This window comes from Amphiprion ocellaris, chromosome 4 (genome assembly GCF_022539595.1).
Source record: "Amphiprion ocellaris isolate individual 3 ecotype Okinawa chromosome 4, ASM2253959v1, whole genome shotgun sequence".
Lineage (NCBI taxonomy): Eukaryota > Metazoa > Chordata > Actinopteri > Pomacentridae > Amphiprion > Amphiprion ocellaris.
The window spans coordinates 10,759,342-10,775,466 of NC_072769.1; the positions used below are offsets into that span (position 1 = coordinate 10,759,342).

Genomic DNA, 16,125 nt, shown 5'->3' on the forward strand with positions numbered 1-16,125 from the left:
CTCTGCGCCTGCGTTAGAAAGAGGCCGTCTCGGGTAAACCATAGTCCACTCTACGGGCAGGTCTCGTCAGGTTGCAGGACGTTGAAAGATATTAGTGTTTCTAATTTTTCACACTAATTGTTGTTTATAGTCTGTTTTAGAGCCATGAATCCTGATATTGCGAGAGAGCGTGAGAACGCTACATTTGACGTCAATAAACTGACCAATATTTTGGACGGCGGCCCAGAAAAGACCGCTAGACGACGAGAAATTGGTGAGTTTGTTTGTTCTGACTTCCTGTCGTAAACGATGTTATTTTGATTGTTACGGCCGAGAATTTTAACTTAATGTAATGATAGTGGTGATTTGTTGCAAATGAGTTGTGAAGGAAAACAATAACCAACTTTAACACAACAATGCTATAATAGGCGGTTAGCTGAAAGGTTGCTAGCAGCTCCTTTACAACGGTCGCCAGGTAGTAGTCGGTGTCCGACAGTACAGCAAACTTTTACGTTACTTAGAAACCAACCTCACCTATGGCCCATTTAAGACGGCATCTCTAACGGTAGATTATGGTGGTTTTGCACTTTTTAGACGTAACATCGGCTTTAGTGACATTTAGCAAACGTGTTTATACCGTTGAAGAAATTTCACTCTCGAAGTTTGATGTAGTGGGGGCGTTCATTAGTGTTCTGGTATACGGTGGGTTTACCGACACAGAGCATGAGTCTGCGAAGGTAACATTTGCAGAGTACACATTTTATAGGGATGGTCAGAGGTGGTAGTGATAGAGATAGTGATTAGTTTGCCGGTAGTTGCTAATGAGTGACAGGAGGTAATGACAACAAAATACAAAAGGTGATTGAATCAGGAGGTCTGATAAAGAACAAAAGATAAGATAAAGCACTGATGTATGTATTTCTGATCATTCCTCTATTCACTTCAGAGTCATTGGTTTTCAGCGACCCAGACTTTAAAGAGGACGACCCAAATTTCCTGTCCCGCAGTGAACGCTATGATCAGGCTGTTAGAAAAAGTGTTCAAATGATCTTGAAGCTCAGAGAGTATGGCATTGCTGACCCAGAAGAGATCCAGCACTATAAGAGGTATGTGGCACATACACAGTCAGATCCACTGTCACTCCTTTAAAGTGCCTGACAAGGAGTTTAAGAGTTTTCATTGGTCACAATCACAGTACATTCAGCCAAAAGCTAAAGGTGACACCTCTATGTACTCCTTCATAGGCTTTAGCAATGTTTTTAAATATGAAGCAAGCTATTAAGACCAGTGACAGAATCATGGCTGTTGTTTATACAGTATATTATTTATGGAAGATGGACTATAAGGCCTCTGCACCCTGACTGTACTTTATGACCGTAATCAAATTATATAAACCGCCTCTCCTTATGTGCAATGTACAAAGTGACATTACTGTCTATTAATTTTAAATGCCAGTGGTGTTACAGTCATTTAGTGGATGGAGGATTAATAATATTTATTTTTTTCTACCAATGGGCCTAATGTGGTGGGACATGTTGTCATGTAGGAATCTCACAATCGTCCAGTGACAGCTAATCAAAATGATGATAGCAAGATTTCAGGTAATTGCACAAGAATAAAAGAATCACTTAAATTTGACTTTAGAAGAAATGTGTACTATAGCCACCTAACCAGTGACCTGTGCAGACATGCGTGGCTTTCAAACAGGCAAACTCAGTTGGAACAAAGTTCATCTGAGATAAAAGAATGTGTCAGAGGGCATGCAAGCTCCCAGCTATTACTGCTTGTACGATGTAGTGTAATATTATTGATGTTTCTTTTAAGAAGTGGAGGTTTCTTGTACATTTATGTTGACTGTCCAAATGTTTTTAAGCTCTTTGATACAATACAGCTTTACTTGCACTGTATCAGAAGCTGCACATGCTCCTAAAATGGTTTCACTTGTTAGACAGATATAGTGTGAATAAACACTATACAACCCATACAAAAGCAACTGCTTTTACAGACTTTTCTGAGAATTTGTTTCAACTTTCACTGTGCCATGCACAGGTGCTCTGTCAGACCTATTTGATCTATATGCAGTAGGTTTTAAGTACTTATTATTTTAATTGTACCTACTTGTACTTTTTGTACTTTGCTTGCTCTCTTCCACAGTAAATGATTGTAGGATAGGTGAGCAAAGGATTGTTTGCTTGTTTTCAGTACCTGAATAACTTTTCAGATGACACTTAACAAGTTACAAGTTACTAATTTGTATGCAGGAGGTAAACTTGATGTCAACCATAATGTCACTTTGTTTTGTTAGTCAACGTATGCATAAGTTCTATAATGTTTGAATACAGTGAATCTGCACTTCAACTGTTAATCCTTCACCTTCCCTTCACCCAGTATGGTTAGTGTCAACAGGCCTGAGGCTATGGGTTTACACTTTGCCATGTTCCTCCCAACCCTGTACAACATGTGTGACCCTGAGCAGTCAAGGAAATGGTTGCCTCTGGCAGAATCCTGCCAGATCGTGGGCACGTATGCCCAAACTGAGATGGGTCATGGTCAGTCCTAGATTCACCCTTAAACTTATCTATTGAATTTTTGTTCAAGGCCCTTGACCAAAACTTAATTATACTCTGCCAAAATGGCACAAATTGAAATTTGTGTTTTTAGAATGTTTAGCCAAAATGATGGAGGGTGAAAAAAGGCCATTTTCAGCAAGTCTGAAAAACTGTTCAATACCAAGACTGTTCAATACTAGCTCTGGAGATTTCTTGTATGTGTTTGACAGATCCAAATCATGTAGACATTTTAATGTAGTTACAAGTGTGTTCTAACAGTTGTGCATGTTGTATTAACAAGAGGGATAACTCTACTGCTTTACTAGGTACATGTAGATATATTCATTTTATTAACATAGCCCCACTAGTGGTTGTCCCTTACACCTTCAAAATTAGTGGTATCTTTAAATAAAACTATTTTTTGTTTCCTCCATCAACATTAATTAGTTCTTCTGCTTTCAGTCTCTCATCTCTCTTATTTCTTCTTTATGTAATGATTCTGCACTGATGATAAAACCTGTGTATTTAGACTATTGGTGTTGATTACATTCCATCTTTTTTTTTCAAACAAATGATCAACTCAGTTTCCAATTATCTGATTCAGTAACTTAGTCTTTCTTACTCACACTGGTGTATGAATTGACAGATACTAGGAACTGAAAACTGAAACTGGTCAGAAATGTATTTATTTTGTCCTTTTTCATGAAATCTTTTATCGAAAGCAAGACAAGCAACATTATGCGCTGCAGAAATGCAGTGTCGTCGGGGAGCCCATAATGAGGCCTCTGAAAGTCTCTGTAATCTGAGAGGCTGGCAGATCTGTGTGAGAGAGAATGTAGGCCAAGCCAGCAATTGTTTGTTGCCTTTTTCTAACAAGGCCAAGTAGATGCTATGATGTTTGCAATGTGTGCAAAGCTCCATTGGAAGTTTAGGACCGTATTTAATGAAAATTGTGCTTTGGTGTGGTCTATGACTAGGCCAAAGTCCTTGATAACAAACAGTTTAATGACCTAATGTTCCCTTGATCACTTTTGTTGTTCTGTTGGCCTTTAGCATTGTCTGTGGTTCTGTCACATGGATAGTAGTGACACCGTGTTACCTAAAATGAATGCACCTATCCATTATTATCTGCCAAGGCTCAATTTTAGTGTAGAAAATATCCAAATCATGTCGTGAGTAGGTCCAATATTCATTTATACAATTATGAAGTAGATTGTAAAGTTCTCAGGGCTGCACAGTAGTGTAGTGGTTAGCACTTTCGCCTTGCAGCGAGAAGATCCCTGGTTCGCTTTCCCGGGATCTTTCTGCATGGAGTTTGCATGTTCTCCCTGTGCATGCGTGGGTTTTCTCCGGGTACTCCGGCTTCCTCCCACAGTCCAAAAATATGCTGAGGTTAATTGATTATTCTAAACTGCCCGTAGGTGTGAATGTGAGAGTGATTGTTTGTCTCTGTATGTAGCCCTGTGACAGACTGGTGACCTGTCTAGGGTGTCCCCTGCCTTCGCCCGAGTCAGCTGGGATAGACTCCAGCCCCCCCCCCGCGGCCCCTAGTGAGGATTAAGCGGTGTATAGAAAATGGATGGATGGATGGATGAAAAGTCACAGACAAAATACAATATTGGCATTTTTTCCCCAGATATTTCATCATGTTTAAAAATCTGTGTGAAATGAGTTCATAAAGAAAGCTTTGTGTAATGCCACCAAATTCAGTTTTAGCAGTGACGACGTGTATATGTTGTAGATGTTTTTTTTTTTTTTTTTTTAAAGCTTCACATTAAACTCGATGGCAGCAATCACAATCACAGTCATTAAAAAAACACCTGATACAAGTCTGTGGTCATATAGCAACCTATTCATCCCGCTTCATTCTTGTTTACAGCTTTCAAAGTGACCAGTGGAACACCCTACTGGTGTAGAACAAGACATTTACATGCAACAACTTTAAAGTGAAAAGGAGACAGAAAATCTGAAATTTGACACAGAATAAATGTTCTCTGATTTTATCAGCTTATGATCAGAAACTATATACACCAACAGCAAACTAAACTCTGGCCAAGACTTAAGTCTCACATGTGGTGTGGGGAAACATATCGATGCAGTTACTAAGAACGAATGAAATGAGTTGTTTTAAGTCAGTTATGATCGTATGATAAACCAAATTCAGTGATTCCAGTATGCATGACATTCTGACAAGCTGTTTTAAATTTGTCTTTGTCACTTTCATCTTCCCTGCTGGTCCACACAAATGGTCTTTATTTCCTCTCATACTTCTTCTTGGTTGGAACAATATCAATTCTAACCCATAATCATCCCTTTCTCTTCTCATGCATGTGCACTTATATTGGCTTAAATGTTTGTCATTGGCTTTCCATCCTTGCTTCTACATTTCCCTCCTTGCATTTTTCCACATCACCACTTACTTTTCCCCCTCCATTGGCACCCTGTGTTGCGTGGCCAAGCTGTGTGCACCCTGACAGGCCAGAGCCTTTGGATCTACATCTGGGGATGTTCCTGCCTACACTTCTCAACCAGGCCACCCCAGAGCAAATGGACCGTTTCTTCATGCCCGCCTGGAACCTAGAGATAATCGGCACCTACGCTCAGACTGAGATGGGCCACGGTAAAATGGCACTAAAACAACGCAGTGCAAAACATTAGATGTGCTTGGCACTGTTTTTGGGTTTTGTTGTTTTGTTTTTTTCAGACTGAAGTGTCTAAAAGAAAATTGGGTTGTTCACTGTGCTCTCAGTATACGCTAAAGTTCTGTAGTAATAATGATACTTTCCATTCTATGTTGCATGTTTTAGAGTCCATTATTTCTCATGCACATAATAGAGAACTAATACATTTTGTAGTAATCGCTGGTATATTTTTAAAATGTGGATTTCTTCTAAACTTCCATTAATAGTTATCTGGAAAAGATAATTGTTGTGGGAATCTAACATCCTTGCCGTTATTTGTATAGAATGCGAGTGAAGATGCAAGAGTGATGATTGAAATTCTTACCAAATTAACAGTTTAACTTGATTGTCTATGCTAAATTAGGTTCAAATGATGGTATATGCAACTAAAACATGTATAATCATCCATCGTGTTAAACAGCCTGTTTGTTGGACAGCATGCCACATATTTTATATGAAGAACCCAAAAACTTATGTGCAACTCCTCAGCCATTGCCCTCCTGTACAAGCATATAGATTTAATTTTCAAAATTAAAAAAAACGGTGGTCACAGCTCTGAAAATACACTTTCCGCTTGTACAAAAAATAGATTTTTCTGTTGAATTTCATGCCCAAACCTCAAGGATAGTCCCTCACTGGATATTCTATTCCCTGATTGTTGAAAAACTTACTAACTACTTAACTTTATTAGAAAACTACCCTTTCTTGTTGTATTATCAGCCCGTTTTTATGCGTTTTCATCTTTACTAACAATTTTTTTATTTTTTATTTTTTAAATTTCTTTAGCTTGGGTTAGAATCTGTCCTTTATTGCAGACAAGTACACCAAGATGCAGTCTAACTTTAATGGCATGCTGCACGTATGGCATGAAATTGTCTGTCTTAAAATACGATTGCTGTATATTCAGATCTGTCAAACACATACAAACTGTATGGCTTCACTCCTTTATTTTGGTTTCATCCATTGTATTCTAAATTGAAATGAAATCAGATTCTAATTTATGCTAGTTTCAAACTGTTGGGCCAAACACGTTTTTTTTATTCATTATTCTGTTAAATGTTGTCAGTTATATTTTTGCTGGTATTACTGATGCTACAGTCTTAATATATCATGTGTGATTGAGCCTTCAGTCTTGTCATATAACAGCTAATGTTAGCGGTTAGTTTTGTGTTTAGTGATTGCAGTTGTACATGTGTTTAACAGATAAATATGTGATTGTTTCTTTGTCAGTGGTGTTTATTAACTCATTTAGGCTTTTCAGCTATATACTCTTCATGTGTGTCTTCTATGTGTGTGTTTGGTGGTCTCTTTGATGTATTGTCTCACTCCAGGCACACACCTCAGAGGGCTGGAGACCACAGCCACATATGACCCAGCCACACAGGAGTTTGTCTTGAACAGCCCCACTGTGAGCTCCATCAAATGGTGGCCTGGAGGACGTAAGCATATTTACACTGTCATGCGTTTGCTCTGTTACGCTCAGCACCAGACCCAGAGTTATTTTAGTGTTATTTTGCAGCTTTGAATTTGCATATTGTAAACATTTCTGTGATCATAAAGCAAATTTAATAATGAATAAAGAACACTAATTATTATGCTTTTTTCTGAAAATATTAAGTGCTTTCACACAGACTAAACCTTATTGACATTTAGAGTGAACTACTTTTACATTATCTCTCTTTCTGTTTGTAGTTGGAAAGACCTCCAACTATGCCATAGTTTTGGCCCAGCTGTACAGTCTTGGAAATTGCCATGGTCTGCACGCTTTCATTGTACAGATCCGTGACATAAGCACACACAAACCCCTGCCAGGTAACCACAGTCTGCAACGTCTTTTTGGATGTGGTGTTTGTGGTAAAGCAAGTCATCTTGTCCCTTCATGTCTCCTTTTTCTGTCTGTGTCTTATTTTGTCACACTTGTGCTTACCCTCCCACTGTCTTTGTGTCTCTTAGGTATTGTAGTTGGAGATATCGGCCCCAAGTTTGGCTTTCATGAAGTTGACAATGGCTTCCTGAAATTGGAGAATGTACGAATTCCACGGGAGAACATGCTGATGAAATACTCCAAGGTGATGTGACAGTATTTGAGTAGCTACATTAAAACCACATTGGTTTACTGAGGTTAGATGGGTTCAAGATACTTTAAAAGTTGATTAGACAGAGCTTGATGTCTAAGGCTTGTCCTTTTTCTCCTGAAAAGATTGCTGTCAGTGTAATTACACCCAGTAAATTGCATTTAGAAGCTAGAATGAATCTGTGTGTCCACTAGGTGGAGCCAGATGGATCTTATGTGAAGCCACCAAGTGCCAAGCTGACCTATGGCACTATGGTGTTCATCCGCTCCATGATTGTTGGCGCGTCAGCAGTGGCCCTTGCAAAGGCTAGCACCATCGCCATCCGCTACAGTGCTGTTCGTCACCAGTCTGAAATCCGTGCGGGGTCAGTTACTCCATAAAACGCATTTCAGCAAACAGGAAATACATTGCATAGTTCAGGAGTTGCAAGTACAAGAAAACATGATTAAGGATATCTATGGAGCCTCAAAATTAGATTTTACTTAGAAGCCCTGGGTTTTCACGTTTTGGAATTTGAGTGCACAAGCTAAACTGTTAATTATGTAAATAATGGGCTACAAGACAATTAATTTGCAAAAGTTGCAAAGGTCCCTCACGAACATGGTAATTTGTACAAAACATAGAAGGTAATATGTTCCCGAGTATATGCATAGTATGTGAGTGTGTGATATGAATTAGATTACAGAAAATCTAAAATAAGTCAACATCTTAATAGGTCCTCTGGAACAAGCGTACATGGCATATTAAATTCACAAAAGCCTTAATGGTCAAAGTTATAGATTGGGAAATGGCAACATAATTCCAGTAGCAAATGGAAATGACGGTGATTTGGAAGTAACCTCTTTGCCTCTCTTCCACAGAGAGCCAGAGCCTCAAATCCTCGACTACCAGACTCAGCAGTACAAGCTGTTCCCTCTGCTGGCTATGGCCTATGCCTTCAAATTTGTTGGCCAGTATATGAAGCAAACCTACCACCGCATCAGTGAAGACATCAACCATGGGAATTTCAGTGAGCTGCCTGAGGTACTAACTTGACATCCATGTGTAGGATATGATCTAGGGTTAGGATAAATTACTGAGGATGACACCTTTTGAGTAAGTAGACTGAACATCAGTCTAGGTCTTTTCAACTATTCTTGGGGAGGTGTGTGGCAGTTAAGTTTATGGTTAACACTGGTTTAATCATCACGACTCCAGATAAGTTTGCATCTTGATATTCATGTCAGCTTGGTCTGTCTGTCTCCTTGACCCATGCAGCATACTCTCTAAACACTCAGCCGTCAGGTCAGCCTATAAACACTCGATGTCTACACAACAACAAAAAAATGAATGAAAGGCAAAATTCACAGTAGAACTCCAGACTGCAACCAGAATGGTCTCATTTGCAACCATTTTTTGAGAGTGTGCAAGTAAAAATTTCAAGTGGTTGCATTGTGCGAGTGCATGATGATCATTAAACTGTATTTGTGTTATTCTAACTGGCACAGGCAGCTACTGCATCAACCATTTCATTCAGGAGTGCATATTGGACAAATATGACATTAGAATGCCCTAGCTTAACCTATTTCAAGGTCACTTTTGGTGACACACCTGCCTGAGTACCACAGCTACCCTGCAGTGTGGGGTGTTTAAGGAACATTGGTAATTTGTAGTGTCTATCGATAAGCAGATGTTCAGCAGGTGATGTGTTTTGCCTGTGACAAGGTGGGAGGTGCGACCTATTGAGAATGTTGGTCGCACCGGTGCTACAAGTGTAAAAGTTAACCTGGAGCCCCGCACAGCATTGTGTATATGCAGCAAGTGTGTTGTGATCACAGCTTCAGGACCTATTGTGGAGTTTAAAATTGTCTTGCATGAAGCTATTCTCACTCTCTTTCCCTCTAATCCGTAGCTCCATGCCTTGTCTGCGGGTCTGAAGGCCTTCACCACATGGGAAACCAACTCTGCCATCGAGGTGTGCCGCATGTCATGTGGTGGCCACGGTTACTCTCAAAGCAGTGCCTTGCCAGACATTTACGTCGATTTCACCCCTACCTGCACCTACGAGGGAGAGAATAGCGTCATGATGCTGCAGACTGCCAGGTAACTCGTCCCACAGAAATTTATGTAGGGCCGAGTTCACAGCCTGCCAAGTTTTCCACCTCCAGAAATATGTCTGTCATTACTGAGTTGTTGTTTGCTCACACAGACTGTTTAGTTGCTAAATTCAGATGCTTAAATTACATGACACACACAGTACTTTTTATCATTTTTATCTTGTTGTTTTTTTTAACAGTAAGATCAAGACAGTGACAAATGCAGACATAAACATACACCCACACAGCAGCTTACTATACCACAAATGGAGGAGACACACCCTCACTCTTCCCACAGAAAAAACAAATCTGGGGAACATATTATATCCCTGTGTTGCCAAAAATGGTTTTATATCACCATTACTATAAAGGTCAGCAGTTCAATTTCCGAAACGGGTTATGTGAGATTTTGTTCTTCGAAGGGACATTGTTTCCCTAGCAAGGACATTTAAACAGATTTTTCAGTGTTCAATTACATGAACCGAAAGCAGACACGTGAAGGACAATGATGTTGTAAACAAGAATGAAGCGGGATGAATAGGTTGCTATATGACCACAGACTTGTATCAGGTGTTTTTTTAATGACTGTGATTGTGATTGCTGCCATCGAGTTTAATGTGAAGCTTTAAAAAAAAAAAAAAAAACATCTACAACATATACACGTCGTCACTGCTAAAACTGAATTTGGTGGCATTACACAAAGCTTTCTTTATGAACTCATTTCACACAGATTTTTAAACATGATGAAATATCTGGGGAAAAAAATGCCAATATTGTATTTTGTCTGTGACTTTTCATTTTCATTGTAAACTGACAGTACTTTTTAAACCTGTTCAAACCCTAAACTGTGAGTTCCCTCCACTTTTTCCTCTGCAGGTATCTGGTGAAAAGCTACCGACAGGCCAAAGCAGGCCAACGGCTGAGCGGTATTGTGTCATACCTGAATGAAGCACAGAATCGGGGGGTGCAGCCACAGCCCGTTGCTGCTAGACCGACCGTGGTTGACGTTAATGACCTGAGCAGCCTGGTGGAGGTCTACAAACTCCGAGCTGCCATGTAAGGAAATTACCTACTTACTCTGACCGTGATCTGTGTCTTCTTTTCTGATTTCAATATTTCCATACCTAGAAAAAATGTGCACTTAGTTTCTACTTAATGCCTGAAAGAGAGGAGGGATTAAGGCTGACAAACAGTCTGTTATTTGTGGCAAGTTTTTGTGTCTAAGGTGTTGTTTTTAAGTTGTCAACATTAATTAACTTTCCAGGTTAAGTCTGCGGGTTTCTGCTTGCACATTGCATGTGTCATTTTTTTTTTAGACATGATGTGCTCTGTTGATTGCTTCACTGCACACTATGAGCCATAGTCACATCTGAATCTGTTTGGCAGTCAGTGTCAGCTGTGGTGAGCACAAAGAGTAGCCAAGTCTGTTGTGTGTTAGGAATATATATATATATATATATATATATATATATATGAATTTTATTTTATTTGTCGTATTCTTTAATTTAACAATGATAGATTTGATTGTCAATAGCTCATTAGTGAAAACAAGGGAAATTGTACAGACAAGTTGGTCAGACTGTTAAGCTGTAAAGTATCTGTGTGTACTTAATGCACTCTTCCGCTCTTTGATTAATGCAGATTATATATCTATGTTTATAGTCTAGTTGACTTGGCAGCGAAGAGCATCCAGCAGGAGTTGCAGCGCAGGAAGAGCCAAGAGGATGCCTGGAACAACAGCGCTATCGACCTGGTCAGAGCCTCAGATGTAAGTTCAGTTCATTATATTGCTTTTTCATCTCTTTATCAAATACAATTGTGAGCCAGTGTAGCCCTGGTTGTAGCATCAATATATTTTGTATTTATATTATCATTATATAGTTTAAAACATTCCATAGATTGCGATTCACAGATTTGTCTTAGAAGTATAATAAGTGCAGAAATTGTGCTCTTTTTTTTTTTTGAAGTCACACTCATATTCTACTCGCTCCTCCATATTTTTTCCTTTTTTTGTCTCCAGGCCCACTGCCACTATGTCGTAGTGAAGCTCTTTGCTGACAAGCTGGGAGAGGTTGGTGACACTGCAATACACTCAGTGCTGTCAACCCTGGCTCTGCTCTATGCTCTGCACGGCATCACAAAGAACTCTGGAGACTTCCTCCAGGTCAGAAAAATCACAGTATATCGAAACAATATGGTCCACAGGCAGTGTTTAATCATATACGTAATAGGTGTTACAGACATATTCATTCAAGTTGCTCCAGTTATTTGCATATTTCCGGGGCTGCCAGATCCTTTGTCAGCTTTCAGATTAAGAAACCTTAATTTTCTTTTTGTGTTTGAGCAAAGAAAGTGTGGCTTTTGTGCGTTGGATCTGTATGCCAAGTGTCTTTTTCTTGCTGCGTTTTTGTTTATCGGTGACAACCCAATATCCCTGCTGTCTGTTTCCTGTCATTTGGGCAGTTGACTGAGGTCTCCATCCTTTTTTTCAGGCTGGACTGCTGAGTGTGCCCCAAGTGATGCAGATTTCTCTTCGTATCAAGGAGCTGCTCTCTCAGTTGAGGCGCAACGCTGTGGCACTTGTAGATGCCTTTGACATCCATGATAAGAAGCTGAATTCAGTTCTGGGACGATATGACGGGAATGTCTATGAGCACATGTTCGAGTGGGCTCGCCGCTCACCTCTTAACGCCACAGAGGTTGGTCTGGGTCACCAGAGTAACACAATAGTTGTCATATTTCATTGCTCAATCATGGTGACAATGAAAGGTTGCTCTTGCATTCATCTGCAGCATACCATTCTCGTGCATCTGTCTACTAAGTCTCGTCTCTTACGCCTCAGGACGGGCTCTTATGAGATGAGACCTACTGTGTTGAAGCTGAACGACCAATGAAAAAATGACAGTCTGTATTAGTGATAATTCAGTAATAATACCATTTTCAGATCTTAACTAGATGAGAGAAGCAGATTAAGACATAGATATCCATAGTAATGATTTTGCTTGTTGGAATGTTGGCACCATCAATATTTTAGAGTTTAAAAGTTTTCAAAATATTTTTACAGCTTTATTTAAATTATTGTATATTGTGACCTGGCCATCACTACATAGATTGTGGAATTTTTTTAGCATTTACATCTCTCCTGACCCATGGAGAAAGGCTCAGCTAGCTGTATCATGATCCATTATCATGTATTATAGCAGCCCACTCTAGTTGTGGTAACAGTGAGAGTCTGTGCAGCCTCAGCTGTGCCTGCCCACTTATGTCTGCACAATTGCATTTAGAAAGGAAGAACAGAGGAACTGGTTCACCAGCTCTCTTACTGGCTGCTGTTGAGACAGACTGTAGTAGTGATAATGATGGCAGGCTTGGAATGACACAACTGTCACTGACTGAGTGCAGCCATCCTAGTGCTTCGGTTACTATGATTATGGCCATGACACATTCGGCTTTAATGGTTGTAGCTCTGACTACATGCAGTCGTTATGCATGTGGTGTTCGTTTTGCTGACTTGCGCATTGTATTGAAGCTACTATACTCCGTAATTATTGCAAGGTGTTGCTACCATATAGGCGAAATAGTACTGCTTAATATATCCATCGCAGCATATACTGAACAGAAATCTAAATGCAGCATTCATATTAAATTCATCAATTGTTTGTAACGTAAGAAAGTAAGTATTTGTTGTGCCAACACATGGCATTTCTACAGCATGAACCAACCAAGTAGGAACTATTTTGGAAATGATAACGGTCAGATCAAGAGTGGGGTAATAGACCAAATTCCACAAGTCGGAGCATTCACCATATGGATTACATAATGCCACATATCTGTGACACTCGGAGTTAATGAAGTTGTCCATGCTGGCTTGTGGAATGTTTTGGGGAACAGGATCCATCCAAAGAATCACGTGGCAGATTATCTGTTGTACCGTGCTGTCTGAAATAATTTCTTAGATGACACACAGTGGAGTTGTGGATGTTCAGATGTCTGGCTGCAGCACTAACTGCCAGCATCCCGAACAGCCTGTTCTCTCGTCATCTGTGATATTGTGTCATTTGAATTAATCTGCATTTTAGGGGGCCTTTTATGGTGTCTGGTCAGAGGAGAGTCTGTGTGGTGGACACAATATGGTCATGAATTTGTCACCAGCTGAACAGCTCAAGAACTGTATGTGCACAATTGGCTAAAGTTAACTATTTTCAAATGCTAACAATAAAAATGAGATTTTAACTGACTCTTTAAGTCAGGAAAGAAGTTAATTTGTATTCTGAGTAAATATTTTCGTACAGTGAACATTGAACCCCAGTTGCAGTCAACAAGGGTCACATTATTCTTGTAAGTTGCATAATTTACAGGAATGAAAGGTATATTGATTTAAATAGATTTTCTTTGACTAAGTTACCTGTAACAGATTTTACAGCCACATGCCATGTTGTGCTTCAAACTTGGTGTGTCATTATATACATTATCACCTTAGGTAGTGCACATTATTTCAGCTTAAACCTTGATTCATGCATTTTTTTTTCTTCTTCAGGTCCATGAATCCTTCCACAAGTACTTGAAGCCTTTGCGGTCCAACCTGTGAGCTGACCTTAACTGGACCTTCCCTCCTGACTGTGACCCTTCAAATCTACATACATGGGCACAAGTGTAACAGTGCTAACCTCTCGTATCGACCCCATGATGCTTTTCATTTGCCATCACCTTATATATACCAGGAAGCTGAACACAATCAGTCCCTCTGAAGGCCATGGTAGACAGAAAACTAACCCTCTGGAATAATGGAGAGATGATATAACAAAAAGACAGGGGTGGATAGAAAATGAGAACAAAATCAGTGATGAGTACTAATGAAATAAAGTCAGTCTGTGTTCACAAAATAGCTTTAATAATACTAAAAAACAATCAGATTTACTGTTTTAGATTGCCATGTTTTCCCAGCAGAATGCCCATTGTAAAGTTTCTAAGTATCTCATCCTTCACATCTTCATTTTCTGCAGTGTGCCTGAAGCCTCCTCTCTGAGCCAGTCAAGATAGAAATGCCATCACTTTCTTTTTTCTAAGAAGAACAGAATGCCATTATGAATGTTACATAATGTTAACGAGCAAACTAACAGCAACATTTGTTTTGGCCGTTTCCCCTGATTACAAGGACCAACATGCTATTTAAAAAAAACTGAGTGTTGTTTGTAATATCTGTTGAAAAGTCAGTAATTTGTTCATGAGATTCATCAGTTCGGTATATATTGAATCACTTTCACAAGGTTGCTCAGAGTCAGCTAAGTCTGCACCCATGAAATATATTATGACAGACTTAAACAAAACTTAATTGCAGTTTGCACTGAGCAAATTCTCCTGTAAAATGCTATGATAAAACTGATTTTTGCATTGTTGAATAAAACCTCTGCATACACCATCAGGTAGATGTTTCAATCAAAATGTGTAATTTTAGTACAAAATACTTCATCCTTGTGGTGTAGAAAGATGTCTGGTTGAAGTTGTTGGTTTCCTCCTTTGCAGAGAACTTTGGCTGTGGTCACTTTAAATCTATATGTCACTTTGTTGTCCCACAAGACAGAAAAAAAGCTGTAACAGTAGAGCAATCTGTATTCTCAGTTCCACCACCTTTTTTGTCTGTTGCTGTATAATGAATGTCATTTGACTAATCCAACTTGACATGCACTGGCACAGAGGTTAATTGTACTCCATTGATAGAAACTTGGCTCAACGGACAGCCGAGAGGTCCACAATAGGACAATGTATGAGACAGTGGAATGATTTGGGGCTTTCAAACACTTATAGGAGATTAAATTCAGCACTTTGTGGTCCTAAATTCTTCAGTTTCTGACAAATTTGGCTGATTTTGCAGCTGTGTGTTGGATCATTAGAATGAATGATTTTACTAGCATTCACAGAGTTTAGAGTGTGTTTGTGTGTCAAAGTTTTCTGCAGATGATATTGCAAGGTTCAGTATGTCAAACGTATGAAAAGCCCCTGTGAGAGCAGTAAGCTTGAATTTCTGGCACCATTCATTTAAGCCACATATGCACTGTGTATGTGCATTAGTATTCTCCCTCCCTACTGTGTGGGGTTGATATATTATGAAGGGTTGCACCCCGGTCAGTATCTGGTTCATTTTCTAGTTTGCTTTTAATCAAGCACATTTTAGACTATAAACTGTATAACTTATGTGTAGATCACAGATTTAGTGTTTTTTTGTTATTAGAGTTCACAAAACAATGTTTTTAGGAAAATCTGTATAACTAGACTTAACCAGCAAAAATATAACATTTCAGAATTGGTAGATTTGTGCACTTTTGTTTATCTCAGACTGTAGTCATTAATTTTTCTCTGTAAGCAATCAAATGCCTAAGTAGGAGCTACTGGAAGTGAGTAAAATTAGTAACAGAGCTACTAAAATACATTTTTCTGAGATTTTGTGACTGTAATGATATTATAATGGAAAGAGAGCTTTATTCTAATGCCTCACTGTAAACTGTAAAGATGATTTGTGTGATAAGTATGTGCCTGAGGAAGGTTTCTTTCCTTAACTAATGGAGAATGTTCACTCAGAAGGCTTCTCGTGTTTTATTTTCTGTATTTACATAAACCAGAAATCATTTCTTCACAGTGACTAAGCTGTTTGTTAAGCATATTTGTGTGATAATTTGTCAACTTGCTGATTTTTAATGATTGGTAAATAATTTGACTTGAACTATCTTAATAAAAAAGAAATAATTAGCGTGCGGTGTCTTTATCTTGA

At 39.1% G+C, this 16,125-nt stretch overlaps 1 protein-coding gene across 2 annotated transcripts; it reads left to right on the forward strand.

The window, feature by feature from the left end:
* Positions 1 to 18: 18 nt before the first annotated feature.
* On the forward strand, positions 19 to 16,104 carry acox1 (acyl-CoA oxidase 1, palmitoyl). Of its 2 annotated transcripts, none has more exons than XM_023263650.3 (14): positions 19 to 253; positions 926 to 1,085; positions 2,368 to 2,528; positions 6,541 to 6,648; positions 6,902 to 7,021; positions 7,163 to 7,278; positions 7,479 to 7,648; positions 8,145 to 8,307; positions 9,176 to 9,366; positions 10,236 to 10,415; positions 11,022 to 11,127; positions 11,380 to 11,523; positions 11,852 to 12,058; positions 13,897 to 16,104. In XM_023263650.3, exons 1-14 carry the CDS (start codon positions 145 to 147, stop codon positions 13,945 to 13,947), a joined length of 1,986 nt encoding a protein of 661 aa, XP_023119418.1. In that variant the 5' UTR covers positions 19 to 144; the 3' UTR covers positions 13,948 to 16,104. The 2 variants fall into 2 exon arrangements, with proteins under 2 accessions (XP_023119418.1, XP_023119417.1); XM_023263649.3 differs by lacking the exon at positions 2,368 to 2,528 and adding an exon at positions 4,988 to 5,148.
* Positions 16,105 to 16,125: the final 21 nt, after the last annotated feature.

Coding starts and splice junctions, on each gene's coding strand:
- acox1 (XM_023263650.3), top strand. CDS start 145: ATGAATCCTGATATTGCGAGAGAGCGTGAGAACGCTACATTTGACGTC. Junction 9,367..10,235: donor ATGATGCTGCAGACTGCCAG/GTAACTCGTCCC, acceptor TTTCCTCTGCAG/GTATCTGGTGAAAAGCTACC. Junction 11,128..11,379: donor ACCTGGTCAGAGCCTCAGAT/GTAAGTTCAGTT, acceptor TTTTGTCTCCAG/GCCCACTGCCACTATGTCGT.